The sequence below is a fragment of the Takifugu rubripes genome, chromosome 10 (genome assembly GCF_901000725.2).
Source record: "Takifugu rubripes chromosome 10, fTakRub1.2, whole genome shotgun sequence".
Taxonomy (NCBI): domain Eukaryota; kingdom Metazoa; phylum Chordata; class Actinopteri; order Tetraodontiformes; family Tetraodontidae; genus Takifugu; species Takifugu rubripes.
In genome coordinates this window covers 9,152,239-9,164,288 of record NC_042294.1, presented here as the reverse complement: position 1 = coordinate 9,164,288, position 12,050 = coordinate 9,152,239, and the positions used below count along the sequence as shown (strand labels likewise).

The 12,050-nt window shown below is 53.4% G+C and overlaps 1 protein-coding gene across 4 annotated transcripts in view; it reads left to right on the top strand.

Moving 5' to 3' along the window:
* The window catches only part of LOC101069064 (cadherin-7), a 73,309-nt gene that overhangs the window by 48,147 nt on the left and 13,112 nt on the right, over positions 1 to 12,050 (top strand). For all 4 annotated transcript variants that reach the window (XM_029842980.1, XM_029842979.1, XM_029842981.1 and 1 more), the window contains 5 exons: positions 6,171 to 6,338; positions 7,821 to 8,008; positions 8,616 to 8,869; positions 9,461 to 9,597; positions 11,153 to 11,274. In XM_029842980.1, the coding sequence (XP_029698840.1) occupies positions 6,171 to 6,338; positions 7,821 to 8,008; positions 8,616 to 8,869; positions 9,461 to 9,597; positions 11,153 to 11,274 (869 nt within the window). The remainder of the gene's footprint in view (positions 1 to 6,170; positions 6,339 to 7,820; positions 8,009 to 8,615; positions 8,870 to 9,460; positions 9,598 to 11,152; positions 11,275 to 12,050) is intronic.

The window sequence follows — 12,050 nt, the reverse complement described above, 5'->3', positions numbered from 1 at the left end:
CCGCGCCGCGGCTACTCCGCGCGCAGCACTCCTTCAAGAACAGAAACATAGCGTCCATCTCATGATGCTCCGTCCTCCGCTTAGCGAGCAGCACATCCACTCACGCTGGGGTTTTATGGACGCCGGGCAGCGCTGATGAAAGCGGCGGCGGCGCGTGGATTTATGTCCACGGAGCGATGGGGCGGTGGAAATGAGTCCGGTGACCCACCAGGTTCACGTAAACATTCAATAAGGCCAAACCTGGACAAGGAAGGTGGGGAGATGATTAAAAAGAGCAGAAAGTGCGGCTGATTTCTGTTTTCTTTAAGCTAATGGAGAATGTAGCTGGAGCCTTCATGAGGGAACGCGCCCGTGTTTCCCTGTTTCGGGGTGAAAATTCCATCTTTTATCCACGCAGCTCCAGCAGCTCCGCCAGGATTCCTCCCAGCGTGCAAACCCTTCATTTTTTTCTTCACATTTTGTGGGTTAATTAACGCGTTTAAAACGCTGCAATCACCTCCCGTAACGCCGGTTTGGAACTTGGGAATTAGTGATGAATGTTTTCCTCACTTCCTTTCTGCCGTTGAGCTGACGATCCGGCAGAAGGTCAATTAACTGCTAATTTAATCCACATTTATTAAAATAGAGCGTTAAAGATTCAGCCGCTGGTCTCCTTCTCCTGTTTTCGTGACGTGCTAGCATACACACGTTAGCTTCAGCTTTTCATTTTCCAGGAATGGGGCGGCATTTTATTACGATAACTGTTTTAGTGGTGCTCTGTCGTATCGTATCAGGCACAATTTCCATACATTGATAGCTTAAAAATGGATTCTGCACCAGAGGTTGGTGCTAATAAACTCATAAATGAGCCAATTATATTCAGAGGATGAAGCGTCTGTAGTCATCTCAGAGTTTATGCTAATTCTGAAAGCATTTTCCTTTGAAAGTTTAGCATATTTTAGCCCAAACTAGCTAATATTCCCGCAGACGTGCACCGCCCCGCTCCTGGTTCTGAGTCCAGAGCAGGTTTAACCTGACTCGGCTCCATACGTGGATTTATAAAAATGCAATTTTAAAGAGATGAGACGGCTAAAAATATGAAAACCTGCTTTGGGTGGCAAAAAGCGCCTCCTCCCCGCGCTTATCGGCGCTTTTCCTAAGGAATAACGGCTTCTTTATTAACCTGTCAAACCTGCGAGCTCTTCCCGGGCCCCCGCCAGCGCTCCGTCTCGCTGCTCCCGATGGTTCTTGGCTCTATCCGTCCGCTCGCTGATCGGATCGCAGCGTTATAAGATGTAATATTGTTGTCACATCTGAGCGGCTTGAGCGGCGTTCCGGACCGTGATGGAGTTACTCCCAATAAAAACGCAGAATTCTGCTGAAGAAGAAAAGCTTTTGTTTGCGTCCAAACTCACTCAAATTGACCTTAACCTGAACCCCCCCTCCCCCCCCACACACCCCCCCCCCCCCCCCCCCCCCCTCCCCCCCCCCAGGAGCCGCCGGCTGGTCGCTGATCTTTACGCTGGTGTCGGGCCCCGAACCCGCCCATGCGTTTCGCCGACGCCGGGGCCAATTAGAGCGAGAGTGGACATTTGCTTTAGTGAGGATCAAACAGCGCGTCCAGCCCATAACGACCCCATTACCCTCACGCCTCGTTGTTTCTACAGACCCCCCCTCAGCTCAACACCCCCCCACCGCCGCCGCCGCTGCCGCCTCTGCACATGACGCGTCTTTCATTAGGCTGAGTGGATTTCTAAATGTCAGAGTTGATGATCGCACAACTTTGATGAGGTGTGTGTGTGTGTGTGTGTGTGTGTGGGGGGGGTTATATGGCCACTTATTTTATAACCTATATTTGCATTAGCCTTTAGCCATAGCCTCTTAGAAGGGCCTGGGTTTGAGTCCCACTCTGAGTGAGTGTGTGATTCACCGCTGGCCTGTGTAGGCTCCACCTTCACCTTCCCCCCCGAAGTCACATGACGCAATGTTCCATGTAGCTTGAAGCTAACACTAAAACTGGCGCCCCCCCCCCCCTCGCCAGTTGGGCCTTGATCGTGCACAGATCTGAACCTAGCAGGTTTAATCAGAAGAAAGCAGCTTAATTGGCTGATTGGACAGACTGGTGCCTTTAGGGTGGTGGGTTTAGGGTCGTTTTCTCCAGCTTCTTCTTAACGTTGGTCCATTCCAGCACCGATCAAAGGAACAACTGTTAATAACTTGTTAACAACTTGTTAATAACTTGTTAATAACTGAACAACTTGTTTCCCCTCAGTCTCCTGCAGCTTTCAAGTGTTTAACACGAGCACAACGAGCTGAAAGTATCGCCTTTAATCGTTGTGTTCTCCAAAAACACTCGTCTCCGTATTGACCGTTAAAGTGGCTGCGTCGTTCGTAACAACCGTTAGTTTTCTCTTAAACGCGCCGTCGATACCTGCTAACGTAGCGGATTCGCGCCACGGGCCTTAAGCCCCGCCCCCAGACGTCGGCCCGGCAGGATGCGCCTGTTGTCTTGGCGGGTTACTAATTAGCCCCATTTGCGGCGCACGCCTCGGCCATCGTGGAGGGTGACTTTGACAGAGTGCCTCGGCTGAAATGCGCTCGCTAAGCCCGGCGCCGCGGCGCTGCCGGAGCGATTAAGTGGCAGAAGGCTAATAGTCAGGGAGGGGGGATGAGCCTGACCCGGCCGTAGGCTGCTAGCATCCTGCTCGCTCTGGTCTAACAAGTCCTTTTTACTCCACTTCCTAATCCTAAATTGAATCTACAAGGTGCCCTTGGGAAAAGTGCTTAATCCCGAATAGCTCGCTAACTTCCGCGCGACGCGTTTAGGCGGCTTCTTTGTCACATATATTGATCGATGGCGTGCGATTTGGTTCGGAGGCGACGTCGAAACGGTGGCGTTGCCGTGGAGTCCGTCCTGGAGGAGGTTGGAACAGCTGCCCGCGGCGCGGCGGCCCCTCCGGAGGCAATTACCCGTGCACATTAGCGGTGTTCAGCATGCACGCTCACAAGCCCGAACGGCTGCTGTAACAAGAGGCGGATTGAGTTAGCGGGAAATATCAGCGGCCTGAGCGAGCGGATTAATTACACTGTAAAAGGGTTGTTTCAGGTGTGACGCGGCTCGACTCCGCCACTCCAGTCTCAGCCCTAAACGGGTTTGAGGGTCTAATTAAAGCCAAACGAGGAGCCGGGTCCTGATCTCAGCCCGGGCTGGCGGAGGCTGCCGGACTTTTGGTTGATCTGGAAGCATCTTTGTCGTGTTTGTTGTGTTAGCGGCCCTGTTCCGGGTTCCTGTCGCGGCTAAAGCGGGAACATTCGGGCCCGCGGCCAGATATAAATCTGGCCGCCTGCTGCAATATCGAGACGCAGATGCAATTTTTCAATTCTAATCACAAACAGCCCACACGGCCGGAGGTGGTCGCTCGCCAACGCGCCGCCGCTCACGTTACAAATGAAGGGCGATTCTGGCGGAGGACGTCTGTGAGGAACCTGTGAGGCCGCCGCCTCGGAGGTTCACCGGGTTTGTTTGTGTCCATTGATTAGAGGCCGATGTTTGAACCTCGGTCAGTAATTAGGTCCCTGAGCCGGCGGATTAATTCCCTGGTTTGTGTTATGAGGTCTGTCCACCGGAGGCTTCGTGTCTGGGTGTTCATCACCGTCGTCAGTCGGTCTCATATCGGCACAGACGGCCGGGAGCTTCCACTTTTATTTCCTCTTCCGAAGACAAATGTCAAGCACCGGGGCTTTAGCGAGAAAGCGCGGCCCACCCGTCTGCCGCCAGCGCCGCCCAGACAGCTAGATAAATGCGCGGCTGCGGCGCGTCTGGCTTCCACCGGAGGCGAGGAGTCTTGGCGCGATGCGAGGCTGCGGCGCGGCGGAGACAGAAGGATTTTAATCATCGCTTCTCCCCAGGAGTGACACCAGCGCCACATGGGGCAACGGAGACGAGGCGCGGGGCGGGGCGGGGGAGCCAAACAACACCTCGGCGGGGGCGGGCTGCAGCGTTCAGGCAGAGGTCTGCGGACACCCGGGAGGAAGACGGTGTGATCCACGCAGGATCCACGCCGTCATTAAGCACAGGCGGCGTCTCCTGAGCGCCAGCGCACCCCCTTGTTTGTCTCACCGCTGCCGACCAATTTACGGCCCGACCGTATCCATCCGCCTCCTCAGCATCCGAATGTTCAAAGACGCCTCCGTCTACACCTGCGTCGCCGCGGAGACGGGGCACAGTTTAGCTTTATTTGTGTCTCGCCTCGAGGATTTTTGAAGTAACCTCTCTGATCCAGGATGGTAAACAGGGTTCAAAGGTGTTGCCACGGCGATCAGCGGCACAGCAGCCGCGCGGCGTAATTGGCAGCTGGGGTTAAGCTATGGAAGGATGAGACAGATGAAAGGAAGCATCCGGAGACGCGTCCCCGCGTCCCCGACTGACTCCAACCCTTCCTGAAAACGTCCCCTTCTTCTTTAGCGCGTCTTCGCCAGAAAAAGATGATTGTCGCGGCGGCTAACGCGGCCTCGCTGTCGGCGCGCTGGCAGGAAGTGGATGACTATAATTTCTGTCACTAAGCAATTACACGGAAAAATCAGCCGGATCGACGGTAATGACACAAAAACAGAAATTAAACACTTAACGGAATAGTTGTTTTCAACAACGGCGGCTTCCTCGAGTGTCTCCAGACGTTTGTCGCCCGTCTCTAATTGTAGGTTTGGTGCTCGGCCGTGCGCTAGCTTCTTCGTTCTCTCTGCAACGTTGTAGGCTGGCTTGACCTTTGGGGTCAACTTTCACACGCCCCAGTTTGCCCTTTCACCCTCGTTTCAAATCTGGATCGGGATAAACACGCGTAGGGATCCCGCCATCGCGCTAGGTTACCCTCCGCGATCTGTCGCCCAATGTCCCGTTGCCAGGCAACAAGAGGATTTTGTTATGACAGCTACCGAAACTTCGACAAGTCAAGAGTCTTTGAACGTTGAAGCTGCGCTGGCCAATCACAGCGAGGTTGGGGCAGATAAACCGGCCGCTGAGAGTAAATAATAATTAGCATCCGCGCACGCTAGCCTCGGTCACAGAGTGTAAATCATTACAGGAAGCTTTTCAGGTGCCCCCCCAAAAAAAGAGGAATAATGAGGAATCTTTCATGTTCTGTAGGAATTTTTAATAAGTGGCGTTTAACGAATGAAGCACATTGTGTGGTGAGCCATTAGCTTCGGAAGCAGTGTTGATTGTAATCACCCCCCCCCCCGAATCACCGACGTTGATGAAGCTCAGGCACGATCAGCGTTGTCACGTTGTCACGGCGACGGCGGACAGATAACGCTATCGCCCGTGGCGCCTTTATATTAACCTCATCACGCCGGGCCGATGTTGGACGAGACACGTCTCAGGGTCGCCCGGATCGTTCCTTCCCGCCGTCCGTGGTCACGCTTCCACGAGGCGCGTTAACGCTCTCGCACGACCTGAAGTCGGGTCTTTTCGCACTATTTGAAATTCTCTTTCCAAGAGCTAATTTAGCAGTAAAGTCAGGTGTCAACGGGATTCCTGTCTGGAGGTGAAGGACAGGGCAGCAGGGGGCCTGAATTAGCTTATTTATCGATCCGCGCGGGCTTAACGAGGCCAAAGTGGAGCGATGCCTCCAAACCGCCGTGGTTTAAATCATTTAAATGAAACAGTTGCTAACTGTTGCACGCTTGTCAGTCGTTCCTGTGGCGATGGATCGGCTCTCGTCTTCTTTTCGGAGTTCAGTTTCTGGACCAAGGGCACTACGGCGCTGACAGCAGGGGTCGGGGTGGGATTACCAACCCTCCCATCAAAGAATGGCCTCTTGACCCGCAGCTACTGCTCATCTGTGTCACCTGGATGCTGCGCGTGGCTACGTGTTGCTAGGTTACACCCCCCAACCGGCCCAAACCCGATTAGTTGACTTTTCTAACTTACTTTAATGAATTTACTGATTTCGTCCAAATGTTCCACATAAACGTTCCGTTGATGCGTTTGGTTGGTCAAAGATCCAATTAAAAGATATGAGTTTGGGCAATTATTTTTTGAGAGTACTTCACGAAGTCTTAATTAATCAAGACAGGAGCCGGCAGAACGATCGATGAGGGAACCGGTTGTGATTCCTGAAACAGGAAATTTTAAAATCAGCGCGGATGAATTCCATCAATACGCCGTCGTCTGACTCTTTTATCCGTTGCAGGCGTCATCAGGACGGCTCTTCCCAACATGGACCGCGAGACCAGAGACCAGTACGTCCTGGTCATCCAGGCCAAAGACATGGTGGGCCAGATGGGCGGGCTCTCCGGCACCACCTCCGTCACCGTCACGCTGACAGACGTCAACGACAACCCACCGCGCTTCAGCCACAGTGAGAACATTCGCATCATTTCTGCTGAGTCGTCCGTCGAGTGTTTAAAAGCTCTGTTCGCCAAAACACTTGAGCTCACACAAGCTTTCGAGTGGCGCCACAAAGGTCTCGCTCGCTAATACACCTGTAAGAGCAAATAAAACCGCTGCCGTTTATTTCTCTCCTTTCATTTGAACATTTTTCTCATCCCAGCAAAACATCAAGGCAGACGCACATTAAGGTGCTCTGACTTCAGAAGGGAACGACGGCGTTCTGTCGTGGTTAATCTGAGTGTTGAAGCTTGGTTTTTCCTTCACAGATTAGGAAAACGCGGAAGGAACAGAGGAAATAAGCGTTGTTAGCATCCTGGGTTCAACAGAAACTGCTGCTAACACACCTGAAATAGCTACGTTAGCGCAAACATTCAACATGCTAGCATTTTCTCTCTTAACGCTTTTTGACCAACATATGTGGCTAAAACCATCCGTCTGCCAGCGGAGCGGCGTCGTCGGAGCACGCCGTCCCTCTCCAGGGTTGCCGGATCAATCACCCTCTTGAGTTCTCGGCTGTTGCTCTGCTAACGGGTCTCCAGTCAGACTTTGGTATTCAAAGCCGTGCAGCACTTCTCATGATAATCCAAAGCACCGGCAATCGGTTTAGCGCTGATAGCCGAAAATGGCTGATGCTCTCACCGCTGGACGGCCGCGGAGAAGAGTCAATTTACCGGCCCCTGGAGGGAAAGAAGGGTTTAAACCCACTGTGTCACACCGGGAGGAAAGAGAGTGTGCTGGAGTTTGGGGCTCCGCTCCTGCTGCCGCACGGCCAGGGTCACGGGTCAGAATCAATAGACCATAATGGAGCTTCAGAGCATCCGCTGGAGTCAGGCAGCGTAGCGAGCCCTTGGAAGAAAATGAGTGGAAAGAAGCCAAGGTTGGGCGGGTGAGGGGACAGCTGGGGGGGGGGGGGTGCCGGGGGCAGAGGGAAAGAGGGAAAGAGGTAGGTGTGGAGAAAATGGAGGGAGGAAAGCAATTCTTTGGTCTTTTAAGGAGTTGCTATTCCACGGCAAATTAAAAAGCCATTATAGAGATTACATGCCGGCAAACAATGTCAGGCAGATTAGCATTTAGACAGCGGCTGAGGGGGACGCGGCGAGGAGCGCGGAAAGGTCTGGTAATGAGCTCTTCCATGGTGATTGGAGAGATTATGATTATGAATATGATTCCCTTCTTTGTTCTTGGAAGAGCACTCCAAATTCAGAGGGTCAGGCGCGAGCTGCAGGGACACCGCGGAGGGTCTGGGACCAAGAGGAGGTTCAAGGGGCCGTTTCATCGCCCAACACCGGCTCGAGAACTCCACCCGCTCGTCCGCTAATCGGCCAAATTCTGTCACAGCAAACAAAACATTCCTTAATAGCTTATTTGGTCTAATTAGCCACATGCAGGGGAACCAGGAGAGTGAGCTGTTGCTGAAGGTTCCCAAATGTTTCTTTGATTCCTCCCTCAGAAAACTACCAGTTCACGGTGCTGGAGTCGCTGCCCACGCGCTCCCTGGTGGCGAAGATCAAAGCGGTGGACGCCGACATCGGCTCCAACGCGGAGATGGACTACAGGATCATGGACAGCGACGGGTCCGGGGTGTTCAACGTCAGCACGGACGAGGACACGCAGGACGGCGTCATCACCCTGCTGAAGGTAACCCAAAGGTGGATGAAGCTGGATGGGTCTGGGAGGCCGGAGGATCCTGAGGAGAACCCTGGGACAGATAACGGGAGGGAGGAAGCTCTGCGGAAACGAGCTCGCCCTGAGCCGGTATAAGTGGGATTCAACGCAAATTGGAATAAACGTTCGTGCATTCCTCATCCAGCAGCCATCAGCTCCCATAAATTAAAAGTCCTGGACGTAGCGCATCGTTCTAAATCCATCTGTCACCGTAATCCTGCTAATAATCCACCAGACAGCCACTTTCAGCGGAGGCTACGCTAGCGCGTTCCAGACCTCATCAGAGACCGTCGCCGGAGTAAACACGGTCCTCTTAAATCTGTTGCACGGTCTTGCCTCATGTTCCAGAACCAAAGATCCTCCTTTAGACGTTGCGTTTAGCGCTTCAGAGTCGGAGAAACGGCCTCCGCGCGCTGACAGGTCGTTGCCATTTAGTCTTTTTCTATCAAACCCGGAGGATTACAGCAGTTTAGTGAGTAAAAACAAGCGATTATCTGCCCGCATGCGGGGTAGAAGTGTTGCTAACGGTAATTAGCTTTCTGTGGCTAACCCCGCATTTGTCCCCCTCTGTCCCCTGAAGCCGCTGGACTTCGAAACAAAGAGCAGCTTCTCTCTTCGGATCGAAGCCACAAACAGGAACATCGACACCAACTTCCTGAGCTTGGGCCCTTTCAGCGACACCACGTCCGTCAAGGTGACGGTGCAGGACGTGGACGAGCCGCCCGTCTTTTCCGCGCCGCTCACCAAGATGGTGGTGTCAGAAGACGCCCGGGTGGGCACCTCCATCGGGAGGGTCTCCGCCCACGACCCCGACACCTCCAGTAACGCCATCAGGTAGAGACGCGCACGGAAACCCCGGGAATTCCTCAGGGGCTCGGCTGAACGCCTGGAAAACACGTCCTCGCCCGGCGTTGGAGGGCCTGTTAGCGAGCTTAATCATAAAATCAAATTACTCCATTGTAGATGGTAGATTGCCTCTTTTTGCTGGTATCGGCCCCTACGATATATTTCACTACATGTGCAGAAATTAAAATGATTGTGGAACTAATGCAGCCACAAGAGTCAAATTATGCCGCAATAATACCCTTTAGATGGAGGCTAATTGGACCGCTAATGTTCCCCAGATATGCGAGCTGCCGCCGGTCGACGGGGTCCGAGCTGTTCCAACCGTTTCATTCTGCTCGTATTAAAAGTTTTCGCCAGGATTCCTGAATATTTTTTTTTACTTCTGATGCTAAAGGTGTGTTTTATATCGTCGGTACCGATGTGGCGTTTGCTTTGATTTGACTCTTTCCGACAGTTACACGACGCGATGAAATAAAAACCTAATAATCTTTTCTCACAAGCGAAAATGTCAAATCAATACCGCCGCCCAGAAGCAATTTTTTAAAGCGTATTTTCGTGCGTGTGCGATGTTTCCGCCAGGTACTCCATCGACAGGAACACGGATCTGGAGCGGTTCTTCAACATCGACGCGCTGAGCGGCGTCATCAGCACGGCCAAGCCGCTGGACCGAGAGGTCAACTCGGTCCACAACCTCACCATCTTGGCCATCGAGACTCGTGAGTCCAAACGCAACCCTGCTAACCCTGTTAGCTAACTCATGTTCGTGCTACAGCGGTAGCGGTGGCAACGGTCAGGGATTCACGGAACTTTATTGTCACACAAACACGTAATTAGGGAAGAAAAAAGCTTTATTAACAGAGAGAAACCTGCTGCCAGGCTCAGGAGTGAAGGAGGAGCAGGCGCGCACATCGCCACCGTTAGCAAGACGCCGTTAGCAGCAGTTGAGGCTGGGCAGCCAGCTGACAGGTGGACCTCTTTCACTCATCACTGTGAGGCTGCTGTTCAGAGAGAGGACGCGCTGGTGTCGCCGAACGGTTACCACGGTAACAGACCGGCTGTTGGCCAATCTTCGGCCTTGTCCTCATCGCCGCTGCCCACTGAAGATGAATTTTCGGAACATTTTTCCCTCACACCAGGGTCTGTTTTCCTGATAATATCCCCGTGCTGCGAGGTCATGTTGACCTTCAATCGCCCTTGAGCGGACGAGCAGGGAGGCACCTTCAGCGTTCTGCGTCTCAGAGGTCGCGGGAGCCTCCTTTCATTCTCGCTCTCCCCCTTCGCCGCCATCAGTGGCGCCGCTGCGGCGTTCAATAACCCCCTGTCATCCCTGCAGAGCTTTTATCACACGCCGCTTCAAAGGTGTGTTTTTATTTACATCTAACCTGCCCGAGCCTCCGGCGCCGCTCGCCCGATATAGCAACAAAGACAGCGCGGCTCATAATAACAGCCGCGCGAAATGTCACCGCGGCCCTTCACGCTTGACGAGCCGGCCTCTGACACGCGGCGACACCCGGGCGCTGTTTCCAGCCCAAAACATCTCACGGAGGCGCCGAATGAAACCCGGCGCCTCCCTGCGAGGCGACCTCTCCGAGAGTGGGAGGAGTGCAGGGACCCTCCGGCCGAGGGAGGCACGTTCCGCTCACCCGTGGCCCCGGGCGCCGCACGCCCTTTATGTCACCGCCACATCGGCCCCTCCTTCACGGGTGTCAGCACGTCGTCTCAGGCCAGCGTCGCTGACCACGCCGGGCCGGATCATCGTCACCGCTGCGGACGCGGAGCCATTTAGCCACCAGTGTGTGTCGGGCCGGCCGAGGCTTCGAGGCTGGCGCACACACACACACACACGCATACACACACACACACACACACGCATACACACACACACACACACACGCATACACACACACACACACACACACACCGCCTCCTCCTCGGCTGTGAAGCCACCGTTGTCATCAGTTTGGCCGATCCACATCACAGTTGCCGAGGGCGCCAGATGTTCGGGGCATCCTGCATTTTTCATAATTGCTTCTCGTTAGATCCATTACATTCAAGTTTCATCTCGTCTCTTTGTTTAATTAAAACAGAGAACGTTAAACAGAAAAAAACTAATCCTGCAGCCCGACATTATTCCTGCCACCGACCTGTAATATCTGTATTATCCGTATTATCTGCTACCTTCGCGCAGAGCAACATGCTAACGCTAATCCCCAGGTATCAGCCTTGACTCCAGAGGTGTCACGGTCCGGACAGACCTCTTTTCTCTTCCAGAGGATCCGGTCCAGATCGGGAAGGGCATCACTCTGGTGACGGTGCTGGACATCAACGACAACGCACCGGTCTTTGCCACCGACTACGAAACCCTGCTGTGTGAAACCACCACACCTGGCCAGGTAAGACCCGCCCCCTGACCCGCTGGAGGTGGTTCCGTGGTGGTTCCATGGTTAAGGCCGGACTCAACCTGTTAGCGTTTGTAGGTGTTATTGTTCATTAGCGGCGCCGCGCTCGTCCCGTTGTGTCTGGATTAATGGCGTCTTCCTCTCTGGCTCCCTGGGTGACTGTGGCATCATGGGATACCCCCCCACCCCCCCCTCGCTGGGGCGGAGCAGAGCCCGGACGCCGTCTGAGGGGTAGAAAACGCTGATCCAGGAACAGAAGAAAGGACCTTTTCTCTTTAGCATCTGTTGCTCATTTGTCTGCTGATGGCGTTTGGGAAACACAATCGGAGGCGAAGGGTAACGGAGGCGAGCAGCCCCGGAAACCCGCCATGGATCAGGATGACGCGCGGCGCTGCGAGGGGCTATTAGGCACTTTTAAATGTTATTTGCATCCATATTTGGAGGTAGTTTGTCAGCGCGCTCGCGGAGGGCTGAGCTAAAATAGCAAAGCATTTAATTTGCGGATGTGAAGCCGCCGTATTTCATCCTCCTTCTTTCCGTATGGATGATTCCTCTTTTTGTCTCAGAGGGAGTTCGGGGTCATTTCAATACTCCAAAATATCCGACGCGCTCTCAATACCAATTATAATATTCTGAATATTTAAAGAAAAATCACTTTTTCAAATGCTGAACATCCCAAAAAGCCTTGTTGAAAAATTCATTTGGATGCGGCTGCTTTTGCTGTCCGAGGAAGAGTGCATTATGGGATGGCTGGCAGCTTGTCTCGCTGC